Source organism: Dreissena polymorpha, chromosome 14, assembly GCF_020536995.1.
Source record: "Dreissena polymorpha isolate Duluth1 chromosome 14, UMN_Dpol_1.0, whole genome shotgun sequence".
NCBI classification, from domain to species: domain Eukaryota; kingdom Metazoa; phylum Mollusca; class Bivalvia; order Myida; family Dreissenidae; genus Dreissena; species Dreissena polymorpha.
In genome coordinates this window covers 32,198,555-32,216,854 of record NC_068368.1, presented here as the reverse complement: position 1 = coordinate 32,216,854, position 18,300 = coordinate 32,198,555, and the positions used below count along the sequence as shown (strand labels likewise).

Below are 18,300 nucleotides of genomic sequence, written 5' to 3'. Positions count from 1 at the left end.
ACATTTTTCTTACCGTTCAAACGCACGGTTGCTCTTTACTAAAAATAATCTTATTTGTTTAAAAAAATCATGATACCTATAGAAAACTCTTACGAATGAGCGGGCTCTCCACTTTATTCCATTAAAAATGGTAAAATATTTAAAAAGAGACCCTTAAAAATGTTAACTGGGTCGCGCGATATTCCCCAAACACAGATCCGAAAGTCACGTGGTATAGGCACCGTGTTACCACAGCACAGAGTTTATGTTTGTCTCATTCCAGACAGATTTGGTGGTATTACAACTGCCTTAAGCATTGGATAATCTTACATCATTTGTGAACATAAAAAATCATTCAAAATGAAATCACATAAATGTACATGTACGTCAAATTAAGAAAAGAAGTTTTAGTCAAGCATAATGCCAAGAAAATGTTGCAGGTAAAAATACACCCCAAAAGTGTCAACAATTCAATTGTGAAGTTTTCTGTTTGAATTTAATGAATTATAATGCCATAAGTATTAGTCAAGAAACATATGAACATTAACATTTGCTAAGATACATGTAGTACCGACATCGGCTAGCCACAGACAGCCTTTCAAGTTGAACCAATTTAAACAATACCTGAAACGTACATGTAGTGCGTAATCAGGCATGGTTCAATCCCCATCCGAACAGACGGACGGACAACACACAACCTATGGTGACGATCACACATCATGAATGGACTGTTGACATGGCAAACACAGTAAATAATGCTTTCTTGGACGATCTTCTACGCTGATTTAATTGAATCAATGCTTGAACCAAAGTACAGTCATGCATTGGTTCAAACCCATCCGAACAGACAGACGGACTAGCGCACGACCTATGGCGACGACCACACATCATGAACGGACTGTTGACATGGCAAACACAGTAAATAATGCTTTCTTGGACGATCTTCTACGCTGATTTAATTGAATCAATGCTTGAACCAAAGTACAGTCATGCATTGGTTCAAACCCATCCGAACAGACAGACGGACTAGCGCACGACCTATGGCGACGACCACACATCATGAACGGACTGTTTACATTGCAAACACAGTGAACAATGCTTTCTTGGACGATCTTCTATGCTGATTCAATTGAACCAATGCTTGAACCTTAGTACAGTCATGCATTGGTTCAAACCCATCTGAACAGACAGACGGACTAGCGCACGACCTATGGCGACGACCACACATCATGAACAGACTGTTGACATGGCAAACACAGTTAACAATGCTTTCTTGGACGATCTTCTACGCTGATTCAATTGAACCAATGCTTGAACCGAAGTACAGTCATGCATTAGTTCAATCCACATTTCGACAGACAGACGGATGCATGACGACTCAACTTGTACTGACGGCCGGACGGCCGGATAGTTCCATATTGGTGCTCGCACAGTTTATTTGCAGTGATTTTCATGTTATCACCATCACCAGCATTATCATCATCAACAACACCATCATCATCTTTGTTATCTAGATAAAATACACAAGAGAACGTTATCATTTTACGTTATTTACGTGAACATATTTAACCATTTCGTCATGTCGTATTTAATTGATAATTAAAAGCATATATCCATGATTCACAATTAGATAACGCTCAGCCTTCACAGCGTCAAACAGCTTCATAAGGAAACCTACATCAATTATGTGACATCACGAAATACATCTACCAGAATACAACTGCATTTTTAAGTCTGACATTAGACCACAAGAAATAAGCTCTCATTCTCAACAGAATTGATTTGGCACAAGAAATACAGAAAGAAAACGGTTTGAGAACTTAAGAATAGATGTAAATCTCCATATTTGTAGTTACTTTACCAAACAACATTGCAGAAAGACATCTAAATTCAATTTTTCAAATTGTACACAAAATTTAAATCATAACATGCCAGTGTACATGTCAGTCAACCGGATATCGAAGGTAGAGTTGTCTGAACTTGTGTAATTTATAATGCACCAAAAGTGAGCATGAGAACTGAAGGCAAAATTATATAGCCACAGCTTGCAACAGCCAGCAAAACAGCTATTTGTAACTAGGCTAATAATATTGTACACGTGTATGCAGAATGAAAACATTGTGTCCGCTACATAACTGAACACACTGTTTTGAGGTTGCAATGACAGACTAAGTACTGGCAAAGTAATTCAGCAAGAACATCAATCTTTCTTTCCATCTGCACCAAATTTAAGCTGAATTTCGACCGGGTATACGGACCATGCTGAAAACAAAAAAGAATTTAAACAATAATTGCTTTTCTTCATATAACAAGAGGGCCATGATGACCCTTTTAGGTCTCACCTGAGTTCATAATATAAAGGCTTTTAACTAGAGTGGTACAAATGTACCTTTAATTATCATAGTATCCCGCAGTGACTACGCTGAAATGTTTTAAAACAAGTGTACGAATAAGTTTCAAGAAAATTTGCAATGACTTCAAGACTGTTTGGTCTTTTCTTCAATTTTATCACGTAGTTTTGATTTTTTTTACCCCACATAGCCTAATTTTTAACTTGCCATAAATATTATTGGAACAATTTTTCTGACAAAGTTGTGCAATAAATATTCCCTCTAGAGTGTTCATAAGTTTTTAACAGTTTTTTTATATAACGCCTGCAAGCCCTATCAGCCGTGATATAAAAATGTTCGAACAAAATATTACATTTACCATATCATAAAAACAAAGTTTTACTTGCACGAAATGTGACCAATCAGTGATATTTTTACAAATTGTATCATCTGAAATCCTTGGACTCGATAACTTTCAAATCTATGAGTCCCCAAATTGAAAGCATGAGTCCAAATAAATTTTAAACGATACTATTTTTTGAGCATTTTCAATGCAGTTTTGGGACTCACATAATTCGAAACCCTTCTTCAACCATTTGAGGAAAATATCCACACCCACACATATGTTTTTTAATGGTCCAGGAGCAGAACAATTGCCGAATGAAGCATTGATTTAATCAGAAAGACAAATATTTATGACAGTCAGTTTGAATGCACTTTAATAATGTGTTCTATTGACAAGATTGACATCTTGAGTGGTAAATATTTGTTTCTTTTCATGAGAATTTTACCTAGATTTTAACAAAGCTGTAATGATGCATGACCCAGTTTCAAAGTTATAATTCATAAAGCTTGGGTAAAACATGTACATAGTAACCTAACGCTTGGTCATTAGCTATTTTGATGATTAAAAAGAATATTTTAAGGACCACAACTGACAAAAAGCAATCACAAAAGGTGAGCTTAAATCTGCCCCATTACAAATTATAAGTGGATAATTGACAATCAAAGATGCAACAATTGCTCAAACAAGGAAATATAATTTATACCGGTTTTACATGTTAATAAACAAGGAAACAATGTTAGTCAAAGGAGATGGATGCACTGTACCTTAAACTGTTTTATTAAAGAAATAGTAAACTTGGGGCAATGGCCCTACTAAATATGCAGAACCTCAAGCAATTGCAAGTAAAAAACTGTTACGCAATAAGTACATTGTAAATGCTCAAACAGAAAGGACAATACAACAAAATGCTTCATCTTCGATCCTCGATTAATAATTAAATATTGATTCACAGGGCTTTCTTTACCCATTTTTTAAAATGACTTTTACCCGTGAAATTGGGAATCTTAGCATCAATTTACATTCAATTTAAAAGATTTATCAAGAATTGATTTATTGCAATAGAATAATTATTGATAAAACTTACATAAAACAGAAATATCTTAAACAATAACATATCAGTAAATGGATATTAGAACTTCTAAATACTTCATGATGTCTGAAGGTTTAAAAGGAGATGCTTTTACCAAACGGAAAATGGCAGAATAACAGCTATAAAATCAGGAAATCAGTCAAAGAAGCCCTGCTTAGTTCATGACCCTTGATGTACTGCTAAGTTGAGATGGTTCAACAATCTTTTCAATATTATCATGTAAGAGAAGCGTTTATTATGCAGTAATATCAATGCAGAAATAAAGAACAATGAGAGCAATTACATCTTTATAAATTACTGAATAACAAAGTTATGGTTTTTATACAAGCACTTATACTTCTTCCAGCAAAAAGCGAGGGCAACTTCTGCATTAATCTAAAGTGAACAATATTACATGATCAAATCTAGGGCAAATGCCGAATAAAATAATAAACGATAAAACACAGTTATGGTTCTTCCATCTTGATCAGGTCTTCCAGCACTTTTCCAGAAACGATGCATAAACAATAATTTTCATATTGCAGAAGATATCTTTAAACACTGGCAACACCATAAATACAAGCTTGAATACAAAGTTATGGTATAAATGAATTCTGCTTTTCATCTCGGTGACTGAAAACAAACCTTTGTTCACAAAGTTTCATCAATCGTGTTGCAATCATATAATTAAATAATTGTACATTGCATAGTTAAATAAACTGCTGCGCCATGAGCGCATGATACGCCCGTCGTTCGCCAATGAAGTAGTAAGGTAATAAATAACCCTTTGAATCATTTTTTTACTTCAGTTTATTTAATGAAATCACGAAATTTTGACGAACAAAGTCGCATAACTCTGGAACGACAATTCAGAATTCCGTCAAAAATGAAAGGGGATCAGGGTTTATGAATATTAAGATTGTGTTAAAATTTGAAAAAAATCCATCGAAGGATATTTGAGCTACGGTAGGACATTCAATGAAATCACGAAATTTTGACGAACAAAGTCCCATAACTCTGGAACGACAATTCAGAATTCCGTCAAAAACGAAAGGGGATCAGGGTTTATCAATATTAAGATTGTGTTGAAATTTGAAAAAAATCCATCGAAGGATATTTGAGCTACAGTAGGACATTCAATGAAATCACGAAATTTTGACGAACAAAGTCCCATAACTCTGGAACGACAATTCAGAATTCCGTCAAAAACGAAAGGGGATCAGGGTTTATCAATATTAAGATTGTGTTAAAATTTGAAGAAAATCTGTCAAAGGATATTTGACGTAGCGTACGACATTAACAGACGGACGGACGGACGGACGGACGGACAGACGGACGGACAGACGGACGGACAGACGGACGGACAGACGGACGGACAGACGGACGCGGGGTATACCATAATACGTCCCGTCATAGACGGGCGTATAAAAATAAATTGTACTGACATGACAACACAAACATGTGTATTATATAAACATGTATATCACTAAAACTAATTTAAAACACATTGAATGCACTGTCCAGTTATTAACTTATTATTCTGCTGCTTTTGTGTACAATTACCAGCACTGAATTACAGTTTTTCCACTAACATAATTAATGTCCCTACAACACTGTCATTGATGTTCAAAGGCAAACTAAGGCATACACGTATGCGTATCACTCGCCATGAAAAAATGGAGTTGCACATACATGTTTACACTTAATAGCGATTTATTAGTGAGTACATATTTTAAGTTTAAATCTAATCGCATGAGAAATGTGAAAATAGTTTTTATTTAGACAAAATGTCAGACCAGTTGAGGCATAAAGAAATGTCATGTTGCAGTATTATAACAAAAAAACTGATTTTTTTTACATCCTTTAACAATGATGCAAGCTTTTTAGAAAGATGGAAGAACAATATGGATTCAAGTTAAAGTTTGGTTCAAGACTAAGTCAATTTAACAAGAAATGTTTTACTGGCTGCTAAAAATGTACTTATACAGACTTCATGCTCAAAAGCAAAGCACAAATGGCTATATGCATCAGCCTAGAACCAGAACAGCCTGCCAGTAACTCGCAGTCTGATCAGGTTTTAAACTGTTTGATGCTCATCTGTATTTTAGGATTGGAAATGTAGCCCTTAAAACTTAAAATCAAAGGTCTTTAATTAACTAGAATTTCTGAGCAAAAACGAGGGTAACAAAGTGCATACCTGAGTTATAAACAATTAAAAGAGTCTTACCAATCAGTTTTAAAGTGCTCTTTGAAGACAGGTATAGACCTGCAGGATTCTGGCGAGGTTGCCCGCATGTCGTCTCTGAAGGCATTGTTGGCATCTACAAACTGAAGAATGTCATCCACATCTGACATGATGCTGGTCATAGTGTCCTGCACATGGTTGTAGGGAATGTTCAGTGCGTCGTACAGGTCTTGTAAAACGGTATCTGAACCAACCATGAGATCTTTTTCGGTTGCTGTGGGAACGAATGAATTCCTCAAGAATTCTGGAGTATCTGAGTGACCTGTGATGTTCATTGAGTCTGTGGCCCATTTATCAACCATTGACTTGTTTTTACCCGTATAACTAGGCTTAACAGTCTGTTTTCTAATTTGTGAATAGTTCTTCTTGTTAGGGAAATTCTCCTTCAAAGAATTGGTTTCATTGTTTGTGCTTGTTTCTTCTCTGGGTTTTTTATGATTAACATGTTGGAAATCTGACATATTTGAAAAGCTTTTTCTCTTTGTTAGGATGGAAGACATTGCGCTTCGCATATTTACACCATTTTGACTAGAATTATTTTCCGAATTTGCTGATGTATTATGCATGTTTATACTACTTGCCAGTTGTTCATGTGATTGACTTAATACTGGACAACAAGAGGAACTGTCCACATTGGATTTCAAGTTTAACCCTTCAAATTTTGTTCTTGCAGTTCCAGCTGTGCGTGTCAACAAGTATTGTTTCACTTGACTCAATGAAGAGGCCTCATTCAGTTTTACGTTTTCTTGGTTTGCAACTTTTTGCTTTTCTAGTGTATAGAATGCATTTCGATCAATTGTTGTTTTCTTCTTGTTTAGGCCTGAAAATGGCGGCAATTTAAATCGACTCGACTGACTAGAAGCACTTCCAGATTTAGGAGTGGAATTATAAGAGCGTCTGATGCTTTCAGATGGGACTTGAACTGTAAGAGGTTTTGATATTTTAGTAATCACTTGTGATTCTGGTCTCATAAGGTCTATTTCATTTCTTAGGGGTAAAGAGCCTTCCCGGGCTGTTGCGACACTAGATTGAATTTCAATACATTTTTCAGGCAATGGACCAGATGGAACTGTTTCTGGCAAGGTTTTAATTGGTTTACAGAATACTGTTGATGGGTTAATAGATGACACAATCCCATTCAATCTCGTACAGGGGACAACCACCACAGATGGCAAGTCAAAGCCTGGCTCCAGACTCATAGAATTAGCTGAATCACAAACATCTTGATGTGCTTTTTCAGAATTCACTTTATTCTCAGAATCCACTCTTGTCTCAAGTCTAGATACATGTATGTTTCCAACATAAGCCTGCTCTTTCAATACTGAAGATTTAGATGTTTCAACGTTTAGACCAGAGTTCCGATTGATGGACATCAAAGACATTTTGGACCTACAGGGTATGGGACGTTGTACAGAACTGGTCACGGGTGTCAAGTCAACAAATTTAGGCAGATGAACTGACTCGCTGGACTCGGTACTTGCCACTGAACAAGGGCTGAGATCACGGCGGTCTGGTTTCCTCCTCTTAGTGATCCTGACTGGTTCATTGCACATTGAACTTAACCCACTGTCTGAGTCCATGAAGTCTTGCTTATGATTAACGTCCACAAACTGTTTTGCAAGAGAAACTCTACCCCCTGAGGTTTGCTCTGGGTCACTACTTTTATATGCATCCCTGCTTTGAGAACCCTGTGCTAAGTTCCGCGTTCCCCCAAACTTAAATGGCTCATACAATGTCGTTTTAGTGCCCTTTCTTTGAGAAAAGTTAGCCTCGTCAGGATTTCTATCATCGACACCACAGTTGTCTGTTTTCAGAAGATTTTCAACATCGTCATGGAAACTTATACTGTTGTCATGGTCAGGCACCATGGTAAGCTGGCGACAGGTTCGAGTCTTTGGGATGACCTTTTCCCACATAACGATGTGCACCTGTGACGATGGGACAGACGGCTGGGAGTGGTTGAAGGCGCACACTGAGCCGTCAAGGTCATCACACTTCATCCACATGTTGTCTGGAACAACAGTAATCTTGCAGATAGTCAAAATAAACAAGGGCTGTCTCCATGAGAAGACATATGCCGCCGAAAAATGCTTTTTTGAAACCTAAACGCAGATACCGAAACCTTAACACGGACCCTAAGCTCAAGGTCAAGAGGGTAAAAATTTGTGTGCATATGGAAAGGCCATGTCCATTTACACATGCATACCAAATATGAAGGTTACATCTGAAGGCACATAGAAGTTACGCGCATTTTTCGAAACCCAAACGCAAAAGTGTTAAGGACAGACAGACAGGCAGAGTGCGACTGCTATATGCCACCCTACTGCAAAAAAAAACATTTCAAGATAATCAAATCATACACTGTCAATCCTTTTACATAAAATTTACTTAAATGGTACAGGTACAAGTATATTTTAAATCATAGAGATAATTCTCCAGAAAATGAATGACGTAAATATTTCAGGGTATTGATAACAATTTCAGTCAAGGTTTCCTGCAACTCATTGGGACTTAAACTTGCACTTTATTATGCATATTTACCCACTGTTATATAAGCATTTACTCAAATCACTGCATTATTAAGTCCAATACATGTTTAAAAAAAATTGCAGAAAAATTACATTAAGCTTTCGTGAAAAAAAATCAAGAAAAAAATTATGAAATGAAACACCCCTTCTCACCATCAGGATTCCTCAGCCAAGCCACAAAATGGTTTGGTATGTCTGTCCCCTCTTGATATTGCACCAAGCCGGTCACTGCGTACGTATTTCCATGGTGATGCAGTTGAAGATCGGACAGGGGCATGCTGGGTAATCCAGACGTGAAGTGCATCAGCAGTGCATCAGAAATGCTAAAAATAGACAATGAAATATATATCGAACCATTGAAATTAGGTATGTCAAGTGAACATGTAAATAGCTCCCAGTGTTAAAGCAGCTCAATATGCCATTTTATGAACTATTTTCTAATCTTGATATCTCTTATAACAGTCATACAGATAGGAGGTTGAAGATAATACTACATTACCTACATGTACATACAAGCAAATCACTTGATTCTTTAATGCCATCTTAAAGTGACATACGATATTCTGATTACTGCAAAAGCACTACTGGCAGTGACTTATTGATTTACTTATTGTACTGGCAGTGTTTTTCCCCCACCATTTTGGGACTAAGGTCAGGTCCCTTTGAATTGGGAAAAATAGCAGTATTTTGACTTAAATTTGGAAATAAGTGTTGTTGTTTTTAGGCCTACATATGCTTTAGAATTGAAAATACAAGTGATAACAATATTATTTTTACCGAGGTTCAACTTACAGAGCTTAATAGGAGATGAACAGAACATAATCTTGAGACTTATTTATGGAAACCTTCAATTTGGAAATTGTATATCCAATTTGGGTAAAATATATTATTTTTCCACTGCGAAATAGCTGAGCTGAGAGGCTCCCAAATTTTATCTTAAATACCACTGACTGGCTATACATTTTTTTCTATACAAATAGAAAATGGTTCTAATCGTCAGGATTGTTATCCACTAATAAAACAAAACTTCAATAGATTTTTTTCATCCATTAACAACTGTTCGCTTCAAGTGCTTACTCTTTATACACCATGGTCCGAACATCCTCTGAGTTTCCACACTCCGGGCACTTTTTCTTGTGGGAAGGCGAGGCAATGGAAAAGTTGTCCACAAGTTCGGGAAAGGTTGGCAGCAAGTTCTCGAAGCTGTGGCTCTCTGTGTACTCGCAGCAAGAACACTTGTACTCAAAACTAAAACGAACATGGATGAATTATAGATGATAATGCTAAATGCTATAATATAATTGTAATACATATTTATACTGTTTAAGGCTAAAATAAAATTGAAATATAATACATATTTATACTGTTTCATTTGAATGAAACATTTCACTAAAGCAAAATACAATCTTTAGGCATACAGTCTAGAGTTTGTGGCTGTCTTGTCAGTGTACACTATGCAGTGCTTTTTATATTTTGCTTCAAACCTATTTGAACTTTAAATGTTAAGCTTTCATGTACATTACTCTGATCTCAAAAAGTATATATTTTTCTCAAATGACAGCCTAAAATCTCCATTGTTAAAGGTCAGAACCACCAATGAAAAATAAAACAATAAATTTCAGCATTATGTTCATTTTCCTTTACAATGTGTTAAACCTAAGTTAATATAATATTGACATAATAAACAAACAAGAGGGCCTGAAAGGTCCAAAGTCGCTCACCTGAGATAAAAAGAAATGACCTGGTCTTTGCAGCCCATGATAGCAATGAAACACAATAATGTTCTAACCAGGTTTCATGAAGGATGAACAACAAATGGCCCCCTGGCGGCCATGTTTTTTTTAACAGACCTGAACCATTTTTGAACTCTTCCAAGATATGTCTAAATTTCATGAAGATAATGTGTCTTCTAGACTGTTTACATGTTTTCACTTTATACATATAAAGAAAACTGCCCCAGCACCTGGTGCCCATGTTTTTCCACTTATCACGACCATTTTCAAACTTTTAGAGTGTTCACAAGCTTTTTTACTATATAAATATAAGGCAAAAGACCCCCCATGGCGGCCATGTTTTTTTACCGCTCCAAACCATTTTCGAACTCAACTGTCGTATCCAGGTGTGGTATTGGGGTTTGTTTGCTTACGCAAGTGAACCGGTTACAGGATGGTTACAGGTTATGTTACTTTGTGAGCACTTATGTAATGCGGAAATAGTTATTCGAAAAACACTTATTTCCGGTCAGGATGACACCTCTGATTGGTTGTAATTCAATTAACTAAAGGTATTGCCGTTTACTTAAATATAATTTTATAAACATGTTATTCAACATTAGGCTGTTTTACACTAAACAATTTAGAAATATGAAAATGTATCGATTTTATATTTCATTTCATTAATATTGTGTATCATTCATTACCGTTTTATTTTCAATTTTCTGACATCATTTTAATACATAAAGCCTGAAAATGATTAAATCTTGATAAATAAACTCTGCAAATAAGAAAGGTAAATCTTGACTTTGAAGGTTATTCTGATTCTGATTTCTATCTCAAGAAATTTATAATTGAAATTATTTCTTTATTGTTTTCATAGAGTATCCATTTGATATGTGTTAACATATCTTAAATATGATTTTATAAAGTGAATTATTATGGAATCTTGTTTTGATATGAAGTTCCCATATAAATTACATATTTTTTGTTAATTGTTAAAAACATGCATTTAATACTCCTTCTGTGAAATAAAATATATCAAACACTTCAACTAGCTTGAATTACTGACCACTGATATTAACATCTGGCATAGAGCACAGTGAGAGAGTAATTAAGTACCTAGGAATCATGATTCTGTCAGTCTGTGGTCATTATCAATTTGTTCAGGGCAACTCGATCATGCTGGTTTTCGAACTGTATCAGACACTACCTGGCTTAGAAAAGTTAGAAAGCTGAGAGGTAAAAATGATCAATATCTGCAGGGAATTTCTCAAAGATGGCTTATCAGTAATAGTTCCCATTATAGATTAATTTGCTACAAACTGATAACAAATGTGACAAAACAATAAGTACAGATTTACACAAGAAATTACAACTTAGCCAAAAATGTCATTATACTAGAAAAATATGCATTTTGAAGTATTTACCCGTTAAGTGTTTTGAAACCAAGGGGTCTAACAAATTCTAGAGCAGAAGTAAAAATAGATTGGGAAACATGACTCAGCAGGTTTTACAAGGGAGATATATACTGCAAAATTGTGTACATGTTGTCTTTCTGTCAGCTATCTCTTAGTTGATAGGCTACCATAAGTAATAATGACTAAAACAGTTATGTTAATTATGAAAATTCTGTGTTATGAAAAATTAAATAATACAGTTAATGGCACATAATAATGACATAATAAAACCAAACTTTACTACACAGGAAACACATGTTCTGACCAAAGTTCATGAAGATTGGGCAACTGAATTAAATAAATAATTTTAAAGAGGTTATGAATTAATGGTGTTATTTAATTTTAAGAATCTATAGATTATTGCAAGTTTAATATGCAAAATGAGAAGGCTTTATAACATATCTAGAGTGTTAACAAGGTTTTACTATAGTCATATATGAAAAAATGCCCCGCCACCTAGCAGCTGTGTTTTTCAACCAACCGGCATCATTTTCAAACTTGTCCAAGATATCATTGGGATGAATGTTCTGACCAAGTTTCATGAAGATCGGACTTTAAATGTTGCCTATATAGTGTTAACAAGATTTTAATATAACCATATATACATGTAGCCATATAAGGAAAAATGCCCCGCCCCTTTGCAGCCATGTTTTTCAAGCAACGGCTACCATTTTTGAACTCATCCAAAATATCATTGGGACAAATCATCTGAGCAAGTTTCATGAAGATTGGACAATAAATGTGGCATCTAGAGTGTTAACAAGGTTTTACTAAAGCCATATAAGGAAAAATGCCCCGCCCCCTGACGGCCATGTTTTTCAACCCACCGGCATCATTTTCGAACTCGTCCAAGATATTATTGGGATTATTCTTCTGACCAAATTTCATGAAGATTGGGCAATAAATGTGGTCTCTAGAGTGTTAACAAGATTTAATATAGCCATATATGGAAAAATACCCCGCTCCTTGGCACCCATGTTTTTCAAGCAAAGTAACCATTTTCGAACTCATCCAAGATATCATCAAGACCAATCTTCTGACCAAATTTCATGAAGATTGAACAATAAATGTGACCTCTAGAGAGTGAACAATGCAAATGTTGACGTTTCACAACGGACGACAGACAACAGACGACGGACAAAAGGCGATCACAAAAGCTCACCATAAGCACGTTGTGCTCAGGTGAAGTAAAAACAAACGACCACAAAATTTCCAAAGTTTAGTCAAAATGACCAAATTTTTCCAATTCAAAGGGCTCTGGCCCCATGCCCAAAATGGTGGAAAGAACTGCTTTTTACAAAGTTTCATCAAGATTGGTTAATGCAAACTTCAGTTATTGATCCGAAACATACTGTATGACAAAGTCAATGCCCTACCGCCTGCCCTCCATATCTAAATTTAACTAGAAATGGCGCGGCAGAGGCCAACTCGTATCCCCACGCCGCATGTTTGACCCAGGGGGCGCCCCAGGGTTGATTATGGGGCCATGCATAGATGAGATTGACCTTATTGTCATAAGAGATGTTAAACATCAATTTGAAGTAAATCGGTGTAGAAATGAAGAATTTATAGTAAAAGGCAATTTTGGGTGGGCGTGGTCTATGTGGGAGAGGCGCCCCAGGGTTTGTCATGGGCCATGCATAGTTGAGATTGACCGTATTGTCATAAGAGATGTTCAGTATCAATTTGAAGTAAATTGGTGTAGAAACGAAGAAGTTATAGTAAAAGGCAATTTTGGGTGGGCGTGGTCTATGTGGGCGGGGGCACCCCAGGGTTGGTAATGGGGCCATACATAGTTGAGATTGACAGTATTGTGATAAGAGATGTTCAGTATCAATTTAAAGTAAATCGGTCTAGAAATTAAGAAGTTATAGTAAAAGGCAATTTTGGGTGGGCGTGGTTTATGTGGGCAGGGCGCCCCAGGGTTGGTAATGGGGTCATGCATAGTTGAGATTGACCGTATTGTGATAAGAGATGTTCAGTATCAATTTGAAGTAAATCGGTGTAGAAATTAAGAAGTTATAGTAAAAGGCAATTTTGGATGGGCGTGGTCTATGTGGGCGGGGCGCCCCAGGGTTGGTAATGGGGTCATGCATAGTTTAGATTGACCGTATTGTCATAAGAGATGTTCAGTATCAATTTGAAGTAAATCGGTGTAGAAATAAAGAAGTTAATGTAAAATAACATAAAAAAAATGAGTGAAAATCTCTGACCTGGCCCCACCCCAACCCCCTAAACTTTTGACCCAGGGATCAGATCAAAATTCCAAATAGTGCAGGGCCGCACATATGCTCATAGCTACCATGTGTGTAAGTTTCAAGGTTCTAGTGCTTATAGTGTAGGAGGAGATAGTGGCCAGGACGGAGGGACGGACAGACGGACGGCGGAGATAACGACAATATCCCCACGCTTTTCAAAAAGCGTGGGGATAGTTACCATGGTTTTGAACTCTGCTATTGGAAATCTGCTGGATAATATTTTTTAAATGTCACTTTTAACGTTCATGTTATCATTGTTTTTTCAGCAAAAATGAATGATGCAGTATTCATCACAAAAACACAAGCATTATAGACCCAAAGTCCCCAACATACCTGTATTTCATTTTGAACACATCAGACAATTCTGGACTCTGTCGTAGAAACAGGGGGAATGCAAACACAGGGCTCTCATGTTGTCCACGACGACATCTCAATTTGGTTTGAAGAAACTGCCACACTTCTTCTCTGACTCCATTCAAAATGTTTTCTATTTCAGAATTATTAAAAAGCACTTCTTTCTCCTTGAAAGCAATTTCATTTTCCTTCAAAAGAGACTTATTTTCATTGTCATTTATACCTCTTACTGTGTTTGCTAATTGCCTATAAGAATGATTCGCTAAGTCTTGGTTCCCATCATAGGAGGACTTACTCAGCAAACTCTGAGCTTGGTTGTGGGCTTTTAAAAGTTTATAAATCAAACAGTCAGTGTCAAATGTCACCTGCCGTTTCAATGTAACATTGTGAACACATAGGCACAGAACCACGTCCAACCAGCAAAGATTATCTTTATTCCTCCAATGCACAAACTGTTTTGGGTAGCAACTCGGTTTTGCAGTGGATTTCGTTAATTTAATTGGAAGATTTGTCTTAAACTGTTCTTGTACTTGGACATTAAATTTGCTCAAATCAAGATGTGTGGTTTCAGTTACAGATTCTGTGCAAAGTGCTTCTAACAAGTTTGAAGAGCAAGCATTTTCGGGACTACAAGAAAAGGGAAATACGTTTTGCACCAAATGGACCTTTCCGTCAGTGGAACCTCTATCTGAGCAACTATCAATATAATCACTATTAGAATTCATGGAGTCATCATTTAAACTCTCAGTTGAGCCATGTCTTTTTCTCCAATATTCTCTTTTGGCCTCTTCCTGATAGATGTCTACTTTAGCATGAAGAGTCTCTTGTGATGTTTGAACTACAGAAGGAACGGTGTGGTCTCCTATACTTTGGATTGTTTGGTAAGGGAGAGAATTTATATTGTTTGAAACTGACTGGATTGTGTCCCTTGAAATCAAAGACTTCTTGTAGGCAGATGATATTTTATCCACTTGTGGACTTCCTGTTTGGTTACCTGAAAAGTAAAATACAACTTAGAGTTGCTACAATTACAAGACTTAACTGTCAAAATTTCAATAATTAAAATAAAACCAGACAAGTGAGCCAAAATCCCTTGATGGCTAACCTGACATCCAAAGGAACTGAACTACTCTGAGACGCTTAAGTTAAGTTTAGGGAACAATTTTAGAACTCAGCAGAGATATTGTATGAACAAAATGAACTAGAGCTTTGTCACAGACGTGACGTATACCCCCACGCGCAGCGATAACACAGACTATTTTGCATGCTGTCTTCACAAAACAAGAGAATCAAGTTTATGCCGATTTTTAAGAATTATAATGCCATTATCATTTATTGCCATTTTGACCTTTGAACTCTTGAATTCTTTTGCATGATATGCCGTCCAAAGTTATGGCCATTTATTTTCTTTTGAACTCTGAGTGTGACCTAGACCTTGGAGTCATCGACATAATTCTTTTGCATGACACATTGTCCAATGATTGTGAAAAATGTACAAGGTATTTTTAAAATCTCACAATAAATGACATAGTTATGGCCCCGACAAGATCATTTATGGCCATTTTTTACCTTTGAACTCACCGTGCGACCTTGACGATGCAGATATCAACGTAATTCTTTTGCGCTACACACCGTCCAATAATGGGGAACAAATGTGCCAAATGATTTTAAAATCACACAATGAATGACATAGTTATGGCCCAGACAAGCTCATTTATGACCTTTGAACTCAAAGTGTGACCTTGACCTTGGAGATATTGACATAATTCTTTTGCGCGACACACCGTCCAATGATGGTGAACAAATATGCCAAATGATTTTAAAATATCACAATGAATAGCATAGTTATGGCCCGGACAAGCTCATTTATGGCCTTTTTTTTACCTTTGAACTCAAAGTGAGACCTCGACCTTGGAGATATCGACGTAATTCTTTTTCGCACGACACACCGTCCAATGATGGTGATTAAATGTGCCAAATGATTTTAAAATCTCACAATGAACGACATAGTTATTTTTTTCTGCATTATAGGTATTTCACCGCTAAAATAAAACTTTTTGCTCTTATTTGATTTGCTTCCTGTTTTCTGTTTCCCAGCCTTAAAGGGGCCTTTTCACATTTTGGTTAATTGACAAAATAAAACAAGAGTGCCAAACTGTCACAAGATACGCCCGTTTGAAGGTTTTGGACACCATGCCAAATACTTGAAATGCACTAAGTGACCTAGTTTTAGACCCGACATGCCTCAAATTGAACTTGACCTAAATATCATTTAGACACAACTTCTGACCAAATTTGGTGAAGATCGGATGAAAACTGCTTCAATTAGAGAGCGGACACCATGCTAAATCCTTGAAATGCACTAAGTGACCCTTGACAGTTTTTGACCCGGCATTACCCATATTCGTACTTGACCTAGATATTGTCTCGATACAACTTCTGACCAAATTTGGTGAAGATCAGCAGAAAACTACTTCAATTGGAGAGCGGACACCATGCTCAATGCTTGGTTTGCACTAAATAACCTCGTGACCTGATTTTTGACCGGGCATGGCCCATAGTTGAACTTGACCTAAATATCATTTAGAACAACCTCTGACCAAATTTGGTGAAGATCGGATGAAAACTACTTCAATTAAAGAGGGGACACCATGATAAATCCTTGCAATGCACTAAGTGACCCAGTGACCTAGTTTTTGACCAGGCATGACCCATGTTCGAACTTGACCTAGATATTGTCTAGATACAATTTCTGACCAAGTTTGGTGAAGATCGGATGAAAACTATTTGAATTAGAGAGCGGACACTGCTGTGGATGCCGCCGCCCGCCCACCCACCAAGGGTGAAACTATAATACGTACTGTTTTTTCAAAATGGGCGTATAAAAAAACATTCTGACACTGTTCATTAAAGTCTGCCTTGTTGTTCCGGATTTGTAGTTTAAAGAAAACAGTTTACAGACCCAGGTTTGTCATGTCACAAGAGGATAGAGGTATTGCCATAAACCATGTTGGGATCAGTAGAGTAAAAAAAAACATACTGTTAGGTCAATCACATATCTACTGGATTTAAACTATCTTAGTTAATATCTCCTCATATTAACCCTAGAAATAATCACATTTTACTGCAAACAATAACAGTGAATAGCAAAAGAGGCATGATAACCGAAATCCAGACTATTAGCAAACAACCAAATATCTTGGACCCCAAGATTGTGCATAGTGCACAAGATGATCAGTGTTTTCTACTTCATGTAGTCTAATAAAGTCTCATATCAGTTTGCAATTTCATTTTTTTAAAATGGTATTCAAAACCAAAATCTATGTGTATGATGAAAATTGGTGTAAAAAGTGACATTAATTATTGAGCATCTTATTAATAGCAAGCCAAATTAACACTATGTCCTTAAAATAAACTCTTCAGTGTAAAATCCATTGTCAACCAAGTTAAATTGTTGTAACTTCAAACTACCGGTAATTCTAATTTTCAACTAGATGCAACTACTGACCAAGTTTGGTAAAGATCGGATGAATACAATTTGAATAAGAGTCCGGACAAAGTGGCGCTGTTGAAAATGGACTAATTGACCCTATGACCTAGTTTTTTACCTGGCATGACCCATATTCGAACTTGGCCTAGATATCAACTAGATGCAACTACTGACCAAGTTTGGTGAAGATAAGATTTATACAATTTGAATTAGAGTCCGGACAAAGTAAAATGCACTAATTGACCCTTTGACCTAGTTTTTGACCCAGCATGACCCATATTCGGACTTGACCTAGATATCAACTAGATGCAACTACTGACCAAGTTTGGTGAAGATCGGATGAATACAATTTGAATTAGAGTCCGGACAAAGTGGCGCCGTTGAAAATGCACTAATTGACCCTATGACCTAGTTTTTGACCCGGCATGACCCATATTCGAACTTGGCCTATATATCAACTAGATGCAACTGCTGACCAAGTTTGGTGAAGATCGGATGAATACAATTTGAAATAGAGTCCGGACAAAGT

The 18,300-nt window shown here is 36.5% G+C and overlaps 1 protein-coding gene across 4 annotated transcripts in view; it reads right to left on the bottom strand.

The window, feature by feature from the left end:
• Positions 1-1,199: 1,199 nt before the first annotated feature.
• LOC127857684 (uncharacterized) overlaps positions 1,200-18,300 on the bottom strand; it is a 146,372-nt gene continuing 129,271 nt past the window's right edge. Inside the window, exons 8-9 of one of the 4 annotated variants that reach the window (XM_052394296.1) lie at positions 5,952-6,231; positions 1,200-2,241 (exon numbers count right to left, since the gene is read on the bottom strand). In XM_052394296.1, the coding sequence (XP_052250256.1) occupies positions 2,208-2,241; positions 5,952-6,231 (314 nt within the window). In that variant the 3' untranslated portion in view covers positions 1,200-2,207. The remainder of the gene's footprint in view (positions 2,242-5,951; positions 6,232-18,300) is intronic. The other 3 variants (XM_052394299.1, XM_052394295.1, XM_052394298.1) reach the window with 3 other exon arrangements.